The sequence below is a fragment of the Mobula hypostoma genome, chromosome 23 (genome assembly GCF_963921235.1).
Source record: "Mobula hypostoma chromosome 23, sMobHyp1.1, whole genome shotgun sequence".
Taxonomy (NCBI): Eukaryota; Metazoa; Chordata; class Chondrichthyes; order Myliobatiformes; family Myliobatidae; genus Mobula; species Mobula hypostoma.
Window position 1 is genome coordinate 35,816,363 of NC_086119.1, and position 19,139 is coordinate 35,835,501.

At 41.4% G+C, this 19,139-nt stretch overlaps 1 protein-coding gene across 1 annotated transcript in view; it reads right to left on the reverse strand.

Annotated features, from left to right (window-relative positions):
• Positions 1 to 19,139, reverse strand: part of tyw1 (tRNA-yW synthesizing protein 1 homolog (S. cerevisiae)) — a 206,850-nt gene that overhangs the window by 157,278 nt on the left and 30,433 nt on the right. The window contains exon 8 of the mRNA XM_063031174.1: positions 10,095 to 10,218. Coding sequence (XP_062887244.1) covers positions 10,095 to 10,218 — 124 coding nt within the window. The remainder of the gene's footprint in view (positions 1 to 10,094; positions 10,219 to 19,139) is intronic.

The following is a 19,139-nucleotide window of genomic DNA, read 5'->3' on the forward strand; positions in this document are numbered from 1 at the left end:
AGTCCCCAACCACCGGGCCGCGGACCGGTACTGGGCTGCAAAGCATGTGTTAACAGGCCGCGAGGAAACGATATGATTTGGCGATATGAGTCAGCTGCACCTTTCCTCATTCCCTGTCACGGCCACTGTTGAGCTTGAATGCACGCGTCATCCATGTCAGCGCGGGAAGGAGATCAACTCCTCGAGCTTGCAAATGACAGCGGGCTGAAAAGTATGTTTGACGTAACATCTCTGCCAACATTCTGGATCAAAGTCAAGGCTGAATATCCTGAGATAGCGACGAAAGCTCTGAAAACGTTGCTTCCATTTCCAACGTATCTCTGCAATGAATGCAACGAAAACCAAATTGCGGAATAGACTGGACGTGAGGAACCCCGTTCGATTATTGCTGTCTCCCATCACCCCTTGATAGTACCGTGTTGTTGTAGGGAACAAGTATTCAGCTCAGGGCTCCCACTGATTCAGCGATATTGGTGTGTTGCAATGATTTTATACGTTCATACAAGGAAAATATGTGCTGCGTGTTTAATATCCAAACGTTACTTAAAATGTTATGATGCTATTGACTTATAAGTGACTTATATAACCATATAGCAATTACGGCACAGAAACAGGCCATCTCTGCCCTTCTAGTCCATGCCGAACGCTACTCTCAGCTAGTCCCAGCGACCTGCACTCAGCCCATAACCCTCCATTCCTTTCCTGTCCATATACCTATCCAATTTTTCGTTAATTGATAATATCAAACCTGCCTCTACCACTTCTACTGGCAGTTCGTTCAACACTTACTTCAAGCTCCTCTGTCCTCCTCTGATAATTGACTTATCACTATATTCATGTGAGGAAAATATGCGCTGTGTGTTTAATATTAAATTCGTTAGATAAACCCTTTTAGAAACAAAATTGAGTGTATTAGCCACTTATCACTTATATTCCGGTCGTGATTAACACTAACACCACCACCCCCACCCCCCCCAAACAGAATCGCCAAAAACGATTTGTAGAAAAAAATCGGCACGTACACACATGTGCACACAGGCACCCGCGCAAGGCTTCATGGTCTTTGTAGTCTTTCTCGGGGTAAACACAACGTCTTTGACGCTACTCTTGTCCATTGGCAACCCTACCCCTCCCCGCCCCCCACCGGGTCAACCGGTCCGCAAGAATATTGTCAATATTAAACCGGTTCCCAATGCAAAAAAGGTTGGGGACCCCTGCCTTAAACGCCCCTAATGTATCAGCCTCAACCACCACCCACAGCAGTGCATTCCAGACACTTAACACTGTTTGTGTAAAAAAAAGCCTACCTCTGCCATCTTCCGCAAGCCTTCTTCCACTCACTTTAAAAGGATGTCATCTAGTATTAACTATTATCACAGTAGGAAAAAGGTACTGGCTGTCCACTCTAGCTCTGCCTTCAGCTCCTCCTTCACACTAATGAAAAAAGCCCAAGTTTACTGAACACTTCCTCATTAGGAATGTTCCCTAAACCAGGTAAATCCCCTCTGTACAAGTTCTGTCCACAACGTCACTCCAACACATATTTAACTCTATCAATTTACTCTTGCACTTCCTGTACTAATACATGGTGTAATCCTGAAATTACTCAGCCAAATGCTCCTTCCTTCTATCTGGTTCAACAATATTTGGCCATTTGGGATGGCATGGTAGTGAAGTGGTTAGGGCATCGCTTTACAGCGCCAGTGAACCAGGTTAAATTCCTTCCGCTGTCTGTAAGTTTGTAAGCAAGGTTTCCTCTGGCGTTTCCAGTTTCTTCCCACACTCCAAAGATATACGAGTTAGTAGGTTAATTGGTCAGATGGGTGTAACTGGACGGTGTGAGCTCACTGGGCCAGAAGGGCCTGTTACCGTGCTATATCTCTTTTTTAAAAAATGAAGGTTTTTATACTCTTTATATTTACCCTGACAATTTGGAAAATAATCTAGCACTCAAGTGCCATGGCCACAACTAAAATGTGACTGTAATTCCATGAATAAAGAATCCTCTATCACTACTGTGTTTCTACACTGTCCTCTTGGCCTCTTGCATCATTTGCTTCAGTTTCTTTACCACTAATATTGACGACCGAGTATCTCTATATTCTTCCAGCTCAGCAATCCTGAAAAACCCTTCCACCTCCTCATACCTACAATCCTATTCAATCTTCTCCTCAAGCAAATTTTCACCAAATAAAATGTGATCCACATTAACTTGGTCTTTCTCAAGCTAAAAGACAATGAGATAGAACAAGCACATTTCCAAACCTCATGAAGTATTAAAAACCCCTCCAAGCCACATGCAACAACAACACCTTTCACTATAGTAAAATGCAATAAATACTTTAAAGTTCTTAAAAATACAGTAAAACAATGAATGTGATTTTATCCTTCAAATATATATATTTTACCAAGAATTACATTGATTAAACACTTTCACCTTTCATGTCCAACCCTTTCAAATTTTTTTTACAGCTGTATTCACTAACATCAGCATTTCATCCTCTTATCCACGCCCATAATCAGCAAATAATGGTAAATGAGCGAACACATAGCAAGTCCAAGTGCAATGGAGCTCACCCATGGGATAAAGAAAAACACTGATTTGCAAACTGAACATGGAAACAGCTTAGAATTCATTACCTCAATCAGTTTTTGAATAACTGCATTTTAGATATGTTTGACCAGATTTTACATCTGTGACTTATACAGTAAATAGTACATAAAAGGTTGAATTCACAAGGATTACAGTTGTACCGAGAATTCAGAACTTCCTCGAGAATTAGGGGGACGCACAGGAGATTCCATGGCCACAAATGTGACAGCGCAGGATGGCATGTTGCCTCTCAGGTGCTAGGGTCAAGGATGTCTCGGAACAGCTACAGAAAATTCTCAAGGGGGAGGGTGAGCAGCCAGAATCAGAATCAGTTTTAATATCACTGACATATGTCATGAAATTTGTTGTTACGCGGCAGCAGTACAATGCAATACATAATAAACTATTAACTACAGTAAGTATAAATATATTTTAAAAGCCGAATTAAATAAATGGTGGAAAATGAGGGAGAAAAAAAAATGTGAGGTAGTGACCATGAGTTCAATATCCATTCAGAAATCTGATGATACACGGGAAGAAGCTACTCCTGAATCATTGAGTATATGTCTTCAGGCTCCTGTACTTCACCCTTGATGGCAGCAATGAGAAGAAGCCATGTCTTGGTTGATGGGGGTCCTTAATAATGGATGCCACCTATTTGAGGCATCCCTCCATGAAGATGTCCTGGACACTGGGGAGACTAATGCCCACAATGAAGCTGACTGAGTTCATAGCTTTCTGCAGCTTTTTCCGATCCTGTGCAGTGCTCCCCCCTTTCCCCATACCAGACAGTGATGCCGCCAGTTAGAATGCTCTCCATGGTGCATCTGTAGAAATTTGAGTGTCTTTGGAGACGTACTACTTCTCCTCAAACTCCTAATGAAAGATAACGACTGTCGTGCCTTCTCTGTAATTGTATCCATATGTTGGGCCCAGGATAGATCCTCGGACGTTAAGGCCCACAAACCTGAAACTGCTCAATTCAGATCACTCGATGACGATTGGTGTGTGTTCCCTCACTTTTACCGTTCTGAAGTCCTCAATAAGTTCATTGGTCTTAGTGCAATTTAGTTGCTGCGACACCACACCACCAGCTGATCTATCTCGTTCCTGTATGCCTCCTGGACACCCATCTGAAATTCTGCCAATAGTTGTGACATCAGCAAATTTATAGATCGCACTTGAGCTGTGCCTAGCCACAGTCATGGGTGCAGAGAGAGTACAGCAGTGGGCTAAGCACACATCCTTGAGGTGTGCCGGTGTTGATTATCAGCAAGGTGGAGATGATTCCAATCCTCACAGACTATGGTCTTCCAGTGAGGAAGTCAAGAATCCAGTTGCAGAGGGAGGTAGGGAGAGGCCAGAGGTCATGATGCACATCAGCACCAATGACATAGGTGGAAAAAAAAGAGGTACTGCACAGAGAGTATAAGGAGTTAAGAAAGGGGCTGAAAAGTAGGAGATCCAAAGTACTAATCTCTGGATTACTCCCAGTGCCGAATGTTAGTCAATGAAGGAACAGGATGATAGCACAGATGAACGTGTGGCTGGGAAACTGGTGCACAGCGGAAAGGGTTTCGGGTTCTTGGATCACTAGAACCTCCTTTGGGGCAGGGTTGACCTGTACAAGATGGTCAGGTTACACCTAAGCTGGAGGGCAACCAATATCCTGGCCAGATTTGCTAATGCTTCTCAGGAGCAAGTTTGGCAGGGAGATTAGAACCAGAGCACCAGGTCATTAAGTGAAGGAATGGAGAGGATGGTACATGTTTGAGCCAGTTAAAACAGGCAGGATAAAGTAACATATATGATAGGATTGGTAGTGTGTCTACTTTGATGCTAAAAGTATTGTGGGTGAAGGTGATAAACTTAGAGCATTCATCAATACATGGAACTATAATGTTGTGTTCATTACAGAGACTTGGTTGAGAGAGGAACAAGAAAGGATACTTATTGTCCCAGGGTTTTGATGTTTTAGAAAAGATAAGAGAGTGAGGTAAAGGGGGGAGGGGGAAATTGCACGACTAACCAGGGACCGTATCACAGCTGCATTCAGAGGGTACATAATGGAAGGCTCGCCCACAGGTCTATATGGGTAGAACTCCAAAATAGGAAGGGTGCAATCACTCTGATGGGATCATACTAGAAAGGCCCCAGTAGCCACTGGAACATTGATGGCCAGATATGCAGACATATTAAGGAAAGGTGTAAAAGCAATGTGTAAAAGCAATGGGGTTGCTGGCATGGAAACTTCAAATTCTCTACTATAAACAGGGACCTTGTCAGAGTAATAGGTTTAGATGGTGCAGAATTTGTTAGGTACATCTGGGAAGGCTTCTTAAATCAATATGTAGATAGTCCAACAAGAGGAGGGACTGTTGGGTAATGGGACAGCCAGGTGACTAACCTTTCAGTGGGTGAGCAGCTAGGGAACAGTGACCTCAACTCCTTAAATTTTAAGATAGCTATAGATCAGGATATGTATGGACCTTGTAGGCGAAATATAAACTGGAACAGGGCAAATTACGAGAGCAACTAGAGAGAGTTCATTGGGAATAGCTGTTTTTGGGCAGTCCTCATCCGACATGTGGAGGGTGTTTAAAGACCAACTGTACAGAGTGCAGGACAAGGTGCGTCAGTTGGAAGGAAAGTCAGAGATGGCAAGATAAGAGAACCTTGGATACTGAGGGAGGTAATGAATTTAGTCAAAAAGAAAAAGTATGTAAAGCTTAGGAAGCTAAAACCAAACAGAGCCCTTAAAGACTATAAAGAAGCCAGAAAGGATCTCAAGAAGGAAACAAAGAAAGCCAGGAGGGGGCATGAAAAGTCCCTAGCAAGTAGGATTAAACAGAATCCAAAGGCATTCTATACATACATCGGGGGCAAGAAGATAACTAGGGATAGGGTGAGACCATTCAAGGATAAAGAGGGGAACATTTGATTGGATGTAAAGGATATGGGTGAAATGCTTAATGTGTACTTTACATCAGTCTTTCCCAAGAATATATAGGATAGGGAGATCAGTGCCAAGAGGATTATGCTAGGATTGTTAAAAGTAAAGGAGGAAGTATTAGTGTCTCTTAAAAAGCATTAAGGTGGATGTCTCCAGGGCCTGATGTGATATACCCCAGGTTATTGAGGGAGGCAAGTGAAGAGATTGCTGGGGCTTTGTCCAGTATCTTTGTGTCCTCCCCAGACACAGGCAATATCCTGGAAGAATGGTAAGTAGAACCCATTGTTCCAATATTCAAGAAGGGAACCAGGGATAATCTGGAAACTACAGACCGGCGAGAAGTGACTGGCAGCATGCTTTACAGGAGGCAAGTCACGTATTACTAACTTGATTGAGGTTTTTTACGAGGTGACACAGTGACTGATGAAGGTACAGTTATGGATGTCGTCTACAGATTTTGGTAAGGCATTGGACAAGATTTCTCGTAGAAGTTTAAGATGCACGGGATCAATGGTGAATTGGCTGCTTGGACGGATAACTGGCTTGCCCATGGAAGGCAGAGGTCGAAGGGACTTATTCTAGCTGGAGGTCTGTGATTAGTTGGTGTTCCACAGGGATCTGTACTGGAAAATCTACTGTTTGTGATTTGTATAAATAACCTGGTTGAAAATGTAGATGGGTGGGACAGTAAACTTGCAGATGATATGAAGATTGGTGGTGTTGTGGATAGCGTAGATGACTGGCAAAGAATACAGAGGAATATAGATCAGTTACAAATATGGGCAGAGAAATGGGAGATGGAGTTTAACCTGGCCAAATTGGAAGTGTTACACCTTGATAGGTCAAATGCAAAGAAATAGTGCACTGTTAAGGGCAAGACCCTTAAAAGTGTTGACAAGTAGAGGGATCTTGGGGTCCAAGTTCATAGGTCCCTGAAAGCCACTACAAAGGTTGATATGGTGGTTAAGAAGGTATATGGCATGCTTGTCTTTATTTTTTTGAGGCACTGAGTTCAAAACTCAGGAAGTTGTGTTCTAAAACTCTAGTTAGGTTCATTTGAAGTATTGCATATACTTCTGGTCTCCCCATTATAGGAAGGATGTTGAGGCTTTGGAAAGGGTGCAGTAGAATTTTACCAAGATGCTATCTGAATTAGAGGGCATGTGCTATAACAAGAGATTGCACAAACTTGGGTTGTTTTCTCTGGAGCTGCAGTGGCTAAGGGGGAGATCAGATAGAGATTTCTTTTCCCAGTGTCTTTTTCCCAGTGTTAAAATGTCAAATACTAGTGGGTAAGCATTTAAGGTGCAAGGAGATAATTTCAAAGAAGATGTGAGAAACAAGTTTTATTTTGAGATGCAGCGAGTGGTGGGTGCCTGGAATGGAGTGCCTACCGTGTGGTAGAGGTAGATATATTAGGGACATTTAAGAGATGTCTAGGTAGACACAACACTGGGCCAAAGGGCTTGCTCCTGTGCTGTTCCATGTTCCCCTAATTTGTACACAAACCTGGGCTGCAAAAACTAAAGGAAAAAGGAATTTAGTGCTTTTGAATTTACACCTTGTGCAACATGAATCTACAGAAGTACAATTCAGATTCAATGCAAATATAAATTTTGGAAAATGCAACTAATAATGTTTATTTTCATAATGAATGTGCAAAAATGTTGAAAACTGAATCAAGTATTGATGGAAATAGAGTACCACAGAGCTATACATGCCAACAGACCCAGTAAACATGATCTTTAATTAGTATCACAACCAGAGTGTGACCATAAACAAGATGTGATAGAGTAAACTAAATGAACTTGGTTTTACATTTGAATTAATTTTACCTGATGTCATGAATGAATAAACCATGCTTCCTAATGCCACATTCACAGTAAACATTATATAACCAATGTAACCTTACCAGTGAACTGCTCTGCAATTTTGACACGGTGAAAACGATAATCAGAACCAGATTTATTATTACCGCCTTATATGTTGCGAAATTTGTTCTGTGGCAGTAGTACAGTGCAAAGACAAAATGACTATAAAATACAGATTAATTAAGTAGTGCAAGAAAAGGAATAATGAGGTAGTGCCTATGGACTGTTCAGAAATCTGATGGTAGAGGGGAGGAAACCGTATCTGAATCTTTGAGTGCAGGTCTTCAAGCTCTGATATTCTAAAAATAAAGCTATGTAAGCATCCAGCAACTCAACAAAAATAATGAATCACAAAACTAATGTGGCTTCATGGATATAATTGTTAAGGACCAAAAGCTCACGATTTTATAAAATATTTTTGGCAAAAGAAAACTTGAATAGAAACAATTCTAGCTCAGAGCAGAGTCTGTTAAATTTAGTGTTACAGAACAATCTCGTCTAGTTTGTTAAAGGTTGGCAAAGCTTGCAGACAAATGCAAGGCAGCAATATCATCTGGCTATATTGTGGAAGAGGATGTTTAAAGAGGAAGGTTATTCCAAGAAAAACCAATCAATCCAATTACTTGGGATTGTCCCATGGTTTAGAATCAGAATTGGTAAATATAAGATATAACTGACTATAGAAGGGAAGCCAATAAATGAAATGTCATAGGATTTTGAAAATGACTAGTATACAAAAAAGAGAAATCTTACACATAGCTGAAGAACTTTTAAAAAATCCGTACAATTGCATCTGTGTCACCCTAGTGCGTTGCAAGAAAAATGCATAGGTTTGCAAGGCATCATGAGTAAGTATGGTGGTGCAGCGAGTAGAGCCGCTGCCTCTCAGCATCAGAGGTTCAAACCTGTCCTCAGATTCTAGCAGTGCAGAACTTGCACATTCTTCCTATTGCACAGTTCCCTCCAGGGGTCCACTTTATTCTCACATCCTGAAATTATGCAAATTGGTAGGTTAAATGGCCACTATAAATTGTCCTTAGTGTAGGTGGAGTTCACAAGAGAGTGTGAAGTATAAAATGAAGATCAATGTAGGATTAGTGGATGATTGTTGACCAAGAGACTGTGACTTGAAGGGCCCATTACTGTGCTCTATCACTTTATGACACAGGGATGATACCATGGCTTTGAAAACAAGCTAAATACCTCTCAAAATAGAAATGGTCAATTTAAGACCAATTTCTTCAGAATTGGGATGTGTTTTGCAGAGGAAGCAGGGAGGGAGAATGTGGAGGTGGCAAGGACAAAGAGAAAGTCTATGATAAAAGACAAAAATGATGGTGCTCTCTAAGAAAGGATGGTCAATGCTTGTTAATCATAGTTAACCTGCCTGCAGGACTGTAACTAATGAGAGATTCAAAATAATCAGTATAAAGAATTAACTTGAAATAATGCTCAATAATTAAATCATAAATAACCACACTACCACTACTACTACATCAACTCAAGCCTAGGGGGCCTGCGTCGGGCAAATAACCACAGGATAAGGAATATGGGTCCAAATGGCCAAAAGATGTGTTACAGACAAACATAAGGAACTACGCATTCCACAGAATGCTATGAGTAGGAGCGGCAAAATATGTGGAATGGTTTAAGAAATATAGACTGTGGAGTTCGTAAGTCGTTAACAGAAAGATCATTTGAATAGCCTCCCTTTATCTGCACTATCTCAGAGGTCAATGATTAAAAATCATAACTGTAGATCTTGGCTTAATACAATTATGCTAGCGTGCATTAAACTATTAAATCAAACACAAACAAAAGTAGTGTCTTGTATGATGACTTGACACTTAATAAGCAGCTCAATTTCAGTAAGTCTACTAATAAAATATGAGTTAATGAGCAAAACGGTTCCTCATTTTAGAATACATACTTAATACTTGCATAAGGCACAAACCTAAACGTAATGGTTTAGTAAGATTTTTACCTGAAGATTAAAGGCTCTAAGTATTTTTGTGTAAAAAGACAACAGTTTACGTCATTTATAATCAAATTAGTATTATTTTAATGAGCCTTGTGAGATTTTCAAATCTATTTTGTGCTTTAACTTTAATACATAGGCTATACAGGCAATCCCCACATTATGAGAAAGCTGCAGTCCTAAAAAATATTCCATGTCACAATTTCCCATTACATGAAGCTGTGTCATCTGTGCAGTCAAGAAAAGTGATGAAAAAATTGCATTGATTTATTTACTTCTTTCACACAACTTCTATGGGATGTTATTCCACATATCAAAATTTTCTGTAAATCCTGCAAGAGGGAATTTCCATCACCCAAATGGCCATAATGCGGGGGAGGGAGGCCACCTGTATGGAATAACAATATATATTTTGTTGCAGAATGAAGATTTGTCGAGGAAGGCGCATGAAAATATATGCAAGAAGAAGAACAAATTAGGGATAGAAGCAAAGTAAAAATGTAAATGTAAGATAGACAGGTGCCACAGAACCAGATACACAAATGGAGTCAAGAAAACTGATTCTGAATATGACAGGTAATCTTTCTGTGCAGAATGCATTTCCTTTTGAAGTTTTAAAAAAAACTTTAAACTCCCAAATGCAGAAAATCAAGATACAGATCTAAAGCCAACCTGAGGTAACTTTCACCAGAGTCATACCTTGCTTTGAGAGGGCACTCCTAAGTGCTGGAGTAATCATTTCTCTTGGTTCTCCTGTTTCTTTTTTCCTCATGGCACGCTTTGACAACTTAAATTTTGCAGTTTCTTTGTTCACTTCTTCCTTCTATAAGAAAAAAGGGAGAGAATTAAGAAATATCACAGGTTACAGCATGATGGTTCTACCAATACTGTCATAATTTAACGTGCATTTTGGAAACTGAAGAAAGGAATACATATATTTTCTTAAGAACGGTATCTAATATAGAAATTATATTGTCAAGTAGGTAAAATAAAATCCTTAGATTTATATCAGCATCAGTGTCTTACCACAAGCACCTATTTTGTTTATGGTTACTGTTCTGATGGGTTAATGCAGCAAGCTAGATTTCCCTCTAAAGTAATAATTAAATGGTCCAATGTGCCTACAGAATAATTTCAGCACTAAAATGTAAATTATGTCTACATATTGTCCATGATACTGCAAAAGCGTAAAAACAATAAACGACAACCCATGACCACGGAATAATTATTACAGATTTGAAGTATTGTTACTGAAGAATAATCAGCAAGTTTCAAAAATAAAACACTCAAAGAGGGACATCCATTTAATAGAGCTGACAAAATCCTGCTCATGCTTCACTTGCAATCAGGAACAATGCACACATTTGCAGCCCAAGTTATCTTTAGATAGGCTAAGGATAACTTTTCAGTGAAAATGATAATCAAGGTGGCCAAAAATATATCTATTTTTTAAATGTTAATTAGTTTATTATTGTCACATGCACCAGATACAATGAAAAGTTATTGTTTGAACACCATGCAAAGTAGTACAAATAGAACATAAAATAATGCAGAAAATAGTACTACAGTTACAGAAAAGTTCAAAGTACATTTATTATCAAAATACATAAATGTCTCCATATTCAACCCTGAGATTCGTTTTCTTGAGGGCGTAATCAATAAGTTCATAATGGAATAATACCATAATGAGAATCAATGAAAGACCTCACCAACTTTAGTGTTCAGCCAGCATGCAAAAGACAACAAATTGTGCCAATACAAAGAAAGAATAATAATAAATAAATAAGCAATAAGTATTGAGAAGATCAGATGAGTCCTTGAAAGTGAGTCCATAGGTTGTGGGAACACTTCAATGATGGGGCAAGTGAAGTTTGGTTCAAGAGCCTGATGGTTGAGAGGTAATAGCAGTTCCTGAACCTGCACTACATATCTATAGAAGTTTGTCAAATTTTTAGATGTCATGCCGAATCTACACAAACTCCTAAGGAAGTAGAGGCTCTCCTGTGCTTTCTTCAGAATTGTACTTACGTGCTGAGCCCAGGATAGGCACTCCGAAATAATAACTCTGAGGAATTAAAAGTTGATGACCCTCTCCACCTCTGATGAGGACTGGCTCATGGACCTCTAGTTTTTTCCTCCTAAAGTCACAAATCAGCTCTTTGGTCTTGCTGACACTGAGTAAAAGTTGTTGCTATGGCACAACTCAGCCTTATTTTCAATCTCCCTCCTATAGGCAGATTCTTCACCACCTTTAATTTGGCCTGTCACAGTGGTGCCATCAGCAAACCTGAATATGGCATTGGAGCTGTGCTCAGCAACACAGTCAAAAGTGTAAAGCGAGTAGAAAGAGGTAAAGGAGGCTGAACACACAGCTTTGTGGTGCACCTGTGCTCACAGAGATAACCTGCTTACGGTGATTGTTGCCAATCTTAACTAACGGGTGTCCGGGAACGTGGTGGGCCTTGCTGGTGGGGTCCAGGTGCGGTTCGGAGTTTAAGAAGCATTTCTGGCATGGTGGTCTCCAGCTGGGTCAGTAGCTTCGCCAGGGTGTTGTTGATCTTGATCTTGCTAGATTAGAGGTTTAGAAGGGTTTCTCGGGTATAGGATAGTGGAGAGGGCAGTTTGCTCGGGAGAGCACGCACAAAGTCGCCAGTTACCGGCGCCATCTTTAACAGATCTTTAAGGGCCTTCCTGAAGATAAATCCAAGTAGGTAACGGGCCCAGATGGCGTCCCAGGATGGGTTCTCTGGGCCTGTGCAAGCGAGCTAGCTGGAGTGTTTGCTGACATCTTCAACTGCTCCTTGCTTCAGTCTAAGATCCCCTCGTGTTTTAAGAAGGCAACAGTAATCCCAGTGCCGAAGAAGAGCAAGGTGGCATGCCTGAATAACTATCGACCTGTGGCTCTGATATCAATTGCTATGAAGTGCTTCGAGAGATTGGTTATGGCACACATCAACCACAGCCTACCGGTCAACCTTGACGCTTTGCAATTCACCTACCGGAGCAACAGGTCAACGGCAGATGCCATCTCTCTGGCCCTACATTCCTCCTTAGAACACCTGGAGAATAAAGATGCATACGTAAGGCTCCTTTTCATTGACTACAGCTCTGCCTTTAATACCATCGTTCCAAATAAACTGATTCCTAAGCTCCGGAACCTGGGCCTTAGCACTCAGATCTGCAGCTGGATCTTCAACTTCCTCACAGACAGGACCCAGGCTGTAAAAATAGGGGACAAGCTCTCCTCTATATTGAGCACCGGTGCCCCACAAGACTGTGTATTCAGCCCCCTGCTGTACTCACTGTACACCCATGATTGTATAGCCAAGTTTCCATCAAACTCAATATATAAGTTTGCTGATGACACAACAATTGTAGGCCGTATCTCGGGTAATGATGAGTTTGAGTACAGAGAGGAAATTAAGAACCTGGCGGCATGCTGCGAAGACAATAACCTATCCCGCAATGTCAGCAAGACGAAGGAATTGGTTGCTGCTTCAGAAGGAGTAGCGGACCACACGACCCCATTTACATTGGTGGTGCACAAGTGGAACAGGTCAAAAGCTCAGGGTCAATATCACAAATGACCTGACTTGGTCCAACCAAGCAGAGTTCACTGCCAAGAAGGCCCACCAGCACCTTCACTTCCTGAGAAAGCTAAAGAAATTTGGCCTGTCCCCTAAAACTCTCACTAATTTTTATAGATGCACTGCAGAAAGCATTCTTCTAGGGTGCATCACAACCTGGTATGGAAGTTGTCCTGTCCAAGACCGAAAGAAGCTGCAGAAGATCGTGAACACGGTGCAGCACATCACACAAACCAATCTTCCGTCCTTGCACTCACTTTACACCGCATGCTGTCGGAGCAGTGCTGCCAGGATAATCAAGGACACGACCCACCCAGCCAACACACTTTTCGTCCCTCTTCCCTCTGGGAGAAGGTTCAGGAGCTTGAAGACTCGCTCGGCGAGATTTGGGAACAGCTTCTTTCCAACTGTGATAAGACTGCTGAACGGATCCTGATCCGGATCTGGGCCGTACCCTCCAAATATCTGGACCTGCCTCTCGGTTTTTTTGCACTACCTTACTTTCCATTTTTCTATTTATGATTTATAATTTAAATTTTTAATATTTACTATTTTTTACTATTTTTAATTTTTAAAATATTTAATATTTGTAATCCAGGGAGTGGGAAGCGCAGAATCAAATATCGCTGTGATGATTGTACGTTCTAGTATCAATTGTTTGGAGACAATAAAGTATAAAGTAAAATGTGAAAATCAAGGAGCCAATTGCACAATGAGGTAGTGAGGCCAAGGTCTTGAAGCTTACTCTTTACTTTTGGGGGAAGGGTGGTATTGAATGCCGAGCTGTAGCCGATAAAGAGCATCCTGATACATGCATCTTTGCTGGCCAAATGTTCCAGGGCTGAGTAAAGAGCCAATGAGGTGGCAACTGCTGTGGACCTGTTGCTCCAGTAGGCAAATTGGAGTGGATCCAAGACACTTCTCAGGCAACAGTTGATATGTTTCATCACCAACCTCTTAAAAATACCTCATCACAGTGGATGTAAGTGCTACTGGATGACAGTCACTGAGGCAGGTTACCACGTTCTTCTTAGGCACTGGTATAATTGAAGCCTGCTTGAAGCAGGTGGGTACTGCAGACTGCATAAGCGAGAGATTAAAGAGCTCAGTGAACACTCCAGTCAGTTAATCCGCACAGTTTTTACTACTTGGCCAGATAACACGTCTGAGCCAGATGCTTTTCTTGTATACACCCTCTCGAAAGCTGCTCACATGTCTGCCTCAGCCAGAAATCACAGGATCATTGGGGGTCTGTGGAAGTTCACAATGGTCCCCCATGGTTTGACGGTCAAAGTGAGTATAGAAAGCATTGTGCTCATCTGGAAGTGAAGCCCTGTTGTCACCTATGTCACTTGATTTTACTTTGTAGCAGATTCAAACTCTGCCATAACTGTCGCGACATCCTTCATTGATTGTATCTAGATCTCTTGGTCACCAGACATGAATGCCTCTGACCTGGCCCTCAGCAAATTGGTTAATCCAGGGTTTCTAATGGGGTAAGACTCTGAATGACTTTGTGGAGACACACTCATCTACATCTATTTTAATACAGTCTGTGACAACCATGAAGTATTCATTCAGATCCACAGATGAGTCCTTGAACACAACCCAGTCCACTGATTTGAACCAATCCCAGAGCCACTGCTCTGCCTCCCACGACCACTTCTTTGTTGTCCTAATCTGTGGAGCTTTGCTCTTTAGCTTCTGCCTGTATGCAGGTAGGAGGACAGCCAAGTGATTAGATTTGCTGAAGAGCAGCCTGAGCATAGACTGATGAGCATTACTTATCTTAGCATGACAGTGGTCTAGTGTGCTGGGTAGGCATTCACTATCTTAGTATAACGGTGATCTAGTGTGTTGGGATCTCTGGTGCTACAGGTTATATGCTGATGGTAATTGGGCAGGGTTTTCTTCAAACAAGCCAGGCTGAAGTCTCTGACTATAACTTATAGTGCATTGAGATGGACTGTTTCTTGTTTGGAGATGGCAGTTGCAGTATCTCAAGCGCTTGATTCCAGTCGGCCACTAGTGGAGCTAATGCAGTGAAGATTGACAAATAGAGTGTCGTGTCCACGAAGAGATAAAGGATCAAGAATTCATCTTTATCACGTAAAATAGCTGCTCAAGTGGGATGAAAAATGTTATTGTGTAACGTTACTTATGCTACAAACGTCAGAAATGCCAAATTCATTTGCTGGGGTGGTGGAAATGCATCAAAATATTTTTAGGGGATGAACTTTGAATTGATTTTCAACCTTCTATCTGGAAGTCTTCCTAGATACTTGGCCATAAGTTGCTATTTTAGTGATTGCTCCATAGATTTTCACTGGCACATTCTGGATTTATCCCGATCTTGTCTGATTTACTGCTTGAGCAGTCTGTGACTGAAGAAGTAATATCACAACAGTATCAAGGAATTAGACATGATGCTTAGAGGAAATCAACACTCTATGTGAAACATTGTGTTCATTAGTACTAAACTTCCTCAGACTGTACTCAAAAAAGGCTGTGAATTGCTAAGGACAGGTAAAAGGTGCAGCTGAGCTGATAGGGGAAAGATGGCCAGAGGATATTAAACTTATTGAAATGTTGATAGGTAAATATAGGTTAATAACATTTTTAAAATAGATTTTCCTGAGAAATTGGAGAACAGTATGCATTGAACATTTTTTTTTGTTGTAACTTTTTCTACCTCTGTAACTATTTCTCCCCATCAAGAATTTTACTTCAGTCTCTTCATCTCTCACCTTCAATATTTGCTTTTGTTTCTTCTGTAGTTATTTAGTCTCTTGCTTTTCTTGTGTTAATGGCAGGTGCATTTTTTGATGATAGTAGTGGAGAGTAACGGCTTTGGTTTGAGAGTCAGCATGGGTGGGATTTAGCTTGTGATATTGACAGCTTTGATTTACGGTACTAATGTTGGACGACATACCAACAAATAAAATCAAAGTGACTATACTCTGTTCAGTTACCTGATACTTATTATCTCAGCACTCTTACTATTCCCAAACACTAATCTCTTCAGTTCTCACTGACTCTTCTGCCCTATTATTCCCTCATCACTTCACACACCATCACATGATTGGCATTTTCTCTACATAATATAATTAGTAAGTTAAAAGTCAGGTTATGAATTATTTGTTAAGAGTTTGGTTAAAAATGTTTTTAAAATTGCATGAAAATTATTACATTTTAGGTAGCATTATGTTTCAGCAGGCATCTGTGAGGAATCATAAGGGTGGAAGAATTGAAAGATATTGAATCAGCATATTTAACATAAAAGTGTAAACAGATATTTTTAATGCAGAATTCCAAAAGGAACCGCTTGTGTTCTGACACATTTTCACTGGTGGAATAAACACTACACAGGCTGGGATGAAGGAGAAGAACGAGTGTGAACACCTTCAGACAGTCAAGTCAATGTAATCAGAATCAGAATCAGTTTTATTATCACTGGCATGTAATGTGAAATTTGTTAACATAGCAGCAGCAGTTCAATGCAATACATAATATAGAAAAAAAATAAATAAATTACAGTATATGCATATTGAATAGATTAATAATCATGCAAAAAACAAAATCACTCGTTATTAAAAAAAAGTGAGGTAGTATCCAAGGGTTCAATGTCCATTTAGGAATTGGATAGCACAGGGGAAGAAGCTGTTCCTGAATCACTGAGTGTGTGCCTTCAGAATTCTGTACCTCCTACCTGATGTTAACAGTGAGAAAAGGGCATGCCCCGGGTGCTGGAGGTCCTTAATAATGGACGCTGCCTTTCTGAGACACTGCTCCTTGAAGATGTCCTGGGTACTTTGTAGGTTAGTACCCAAGAGGGAGCTGACGAAACTTACACCCTCTGCAGCTTCTTTTGGTCCTGTGCAGTGCCCCCCCAACCCCCATATCAGACAGTGATGCAGCCTGTCAGAATGCTCTCCACAGCACATCTATAGAAGTTTTTGAGTGTATTTTTTGACATGCCAAATCTCTTCAAACTCTTTAGAAGTATAGCCACTGTCTTGCCTTCTTTATAACTGCATCGATATGCTGGGACCAGGTTACATCCTCAGAGATCTTGACACCCAGGAACTTGAAAATGCTGACTCTCTCCACTTCTGATCCCTATAAGAGGATTGGTATGTGTTCCTTCATCTTACCCTTCCTGAAGTCCACAATCAGCTCATCTTACTGACGTTGAGTGCTAGGTTGTTGCTGCGGCACCACTCTACGAGTTGGCACATCTCACTCCTGTACGCCCTCTTGGCACCACCTGAGATTCTACCAACAGTGGTTGTAACATCAGCAAATTTATAGATGATATTTCAGCTATGCCTAGCCAAACAGTCATGGCTATTGAGAGAGTAGAACAGCGGGCTAAGAACACACCCCTGAGGTGCACCGGTGTTGATCATCAGCGAGGAGGATATGTTATCACCAATCTACATAGATTAATGGCTTCCGGTTAGGAAGTCAAGGCCTTGCAAGGGTTCACTGTCTTTAAAGACAGCCTAACATCTGCCTGAGAGACAGAGATCACAGGGTCATCAGGTGCAGCAGGGAACTTCACAGCTGCAGTTATATTCTCCCTTTCAAAGCAGGTATAGAAGGTGTTGAGTTCATCTGATAGTGAAGCACTGCTGTCATTAATGCTATTGTGTTTCCCTTTGTAGGAAGTTATGTCTTGCAAACCCTGCCAGAGTTACCATGCATCCGATGTTGCCTTGAACAACCTCATTCGAAATTGTCTCTTCGCCCTTGAAACAGCCCTCCGCAAATCATACCTAGTTTTCTGGTACAGGCCTGGGTCGCCAGACTTGAATGCCACAGATCTTGCTTTCAGCAGACAACGTACCTCCTGGTTCATCCACGGCTTTTAGTATGGGACTGTACAGTAAGTCTTTGTAGGCACACACTCATCCACACAGGTTTTAATGAAGTCGGTAACAACTGCAGCTTACTCATCCAAGTTCAAAGATGAATCCCCGAATACAGTCCAGTCCATCGATTCAAAGCAATCCTGTAGGTGCTCCTGTGCTATCCTTGTCCTTGTCCTTCTTGGTCTTCTCTGCTGGTGCTGCAGTCTTCGGTCTCTGCCTATACTCAGGGAGGTACAGCCAGCTGATCAGACTTCCCAAAGTGAGCGCATGGAATAGCACGGTAGGCATTCTTGATGGTGGTGTAGTAATGATCTAGTGTGTTGTTTCCTCTAGTATTGCAAGTGATCTGTTGATGGTAGTTGCTTCGTGATTTTTTCAGACTGGCCTAATTAAAATCTCCCAAAACAATGATGAAGGCGTTAGGATGCACTGTTTTGTGCATGTTAATCCCATTGCTCAGATCATCTAAAGCCTGATTGACATTGGCCTGAGGTGGAATGCATAGCACTACCAAATTACCCCGGAGAACTCCCGTGGTAGGTAAAAAGGACAGCCCTTAACTGCTAGATATTCCATGTCTGGTGAGCAGAATTGGGAAAGCATTGATATATTTGTGCACCAAGAAGAGTTGATCGTGAGGCATACTCCACCACCTCTGCTTTGGAGACTCTATAGATCTATCCTGACGGTGTATGGTAAACCCATTGATCTGAATTGCTGCATCCGGTACGGAACGGGTTGACCAGGATTCCCTGAAACAAAGGACACACGCAGTCCTAATGTCCCTCTGATTCAGCACCCTAGCTCGGAGATCATCGATTTTATTCACCAGAAACTGCATGTCTGCCAGCAGGATAGTCGGTATAGGGAGTTTAAAAACCGTTTTCTTAAACACACTTGTAGCCCCGACCTGCAACCACGTTTCCTACATGGACCCTTCCGTCCACAATCAGTGCTGTTTCCATCAGTTTTAAGCAGCAACAGTTCATTTAAATGCATGCACTGAGCAGTCATCTAAACAGGATATGCCAAGAGTAAGAATTGGGATGTTACAAAATACTAGTTCAATCGCACATTGTATGGAGTTCTGACTCGAAGGCATGTAATTGCACAAGGTGAGAATCCAGAGGATTCACCAGGAATATTTCTAGACTTTATGACTTTACTTAGGAGCAGAGATAGGCTGGAGTGAAGGAAGCCGAGGGGTAACCTGATAATTTTACAGCATAGATAGTGTTGTAATGAGAACAAAGTCACCAGGGAGACACTGAAGCTAGTGGATG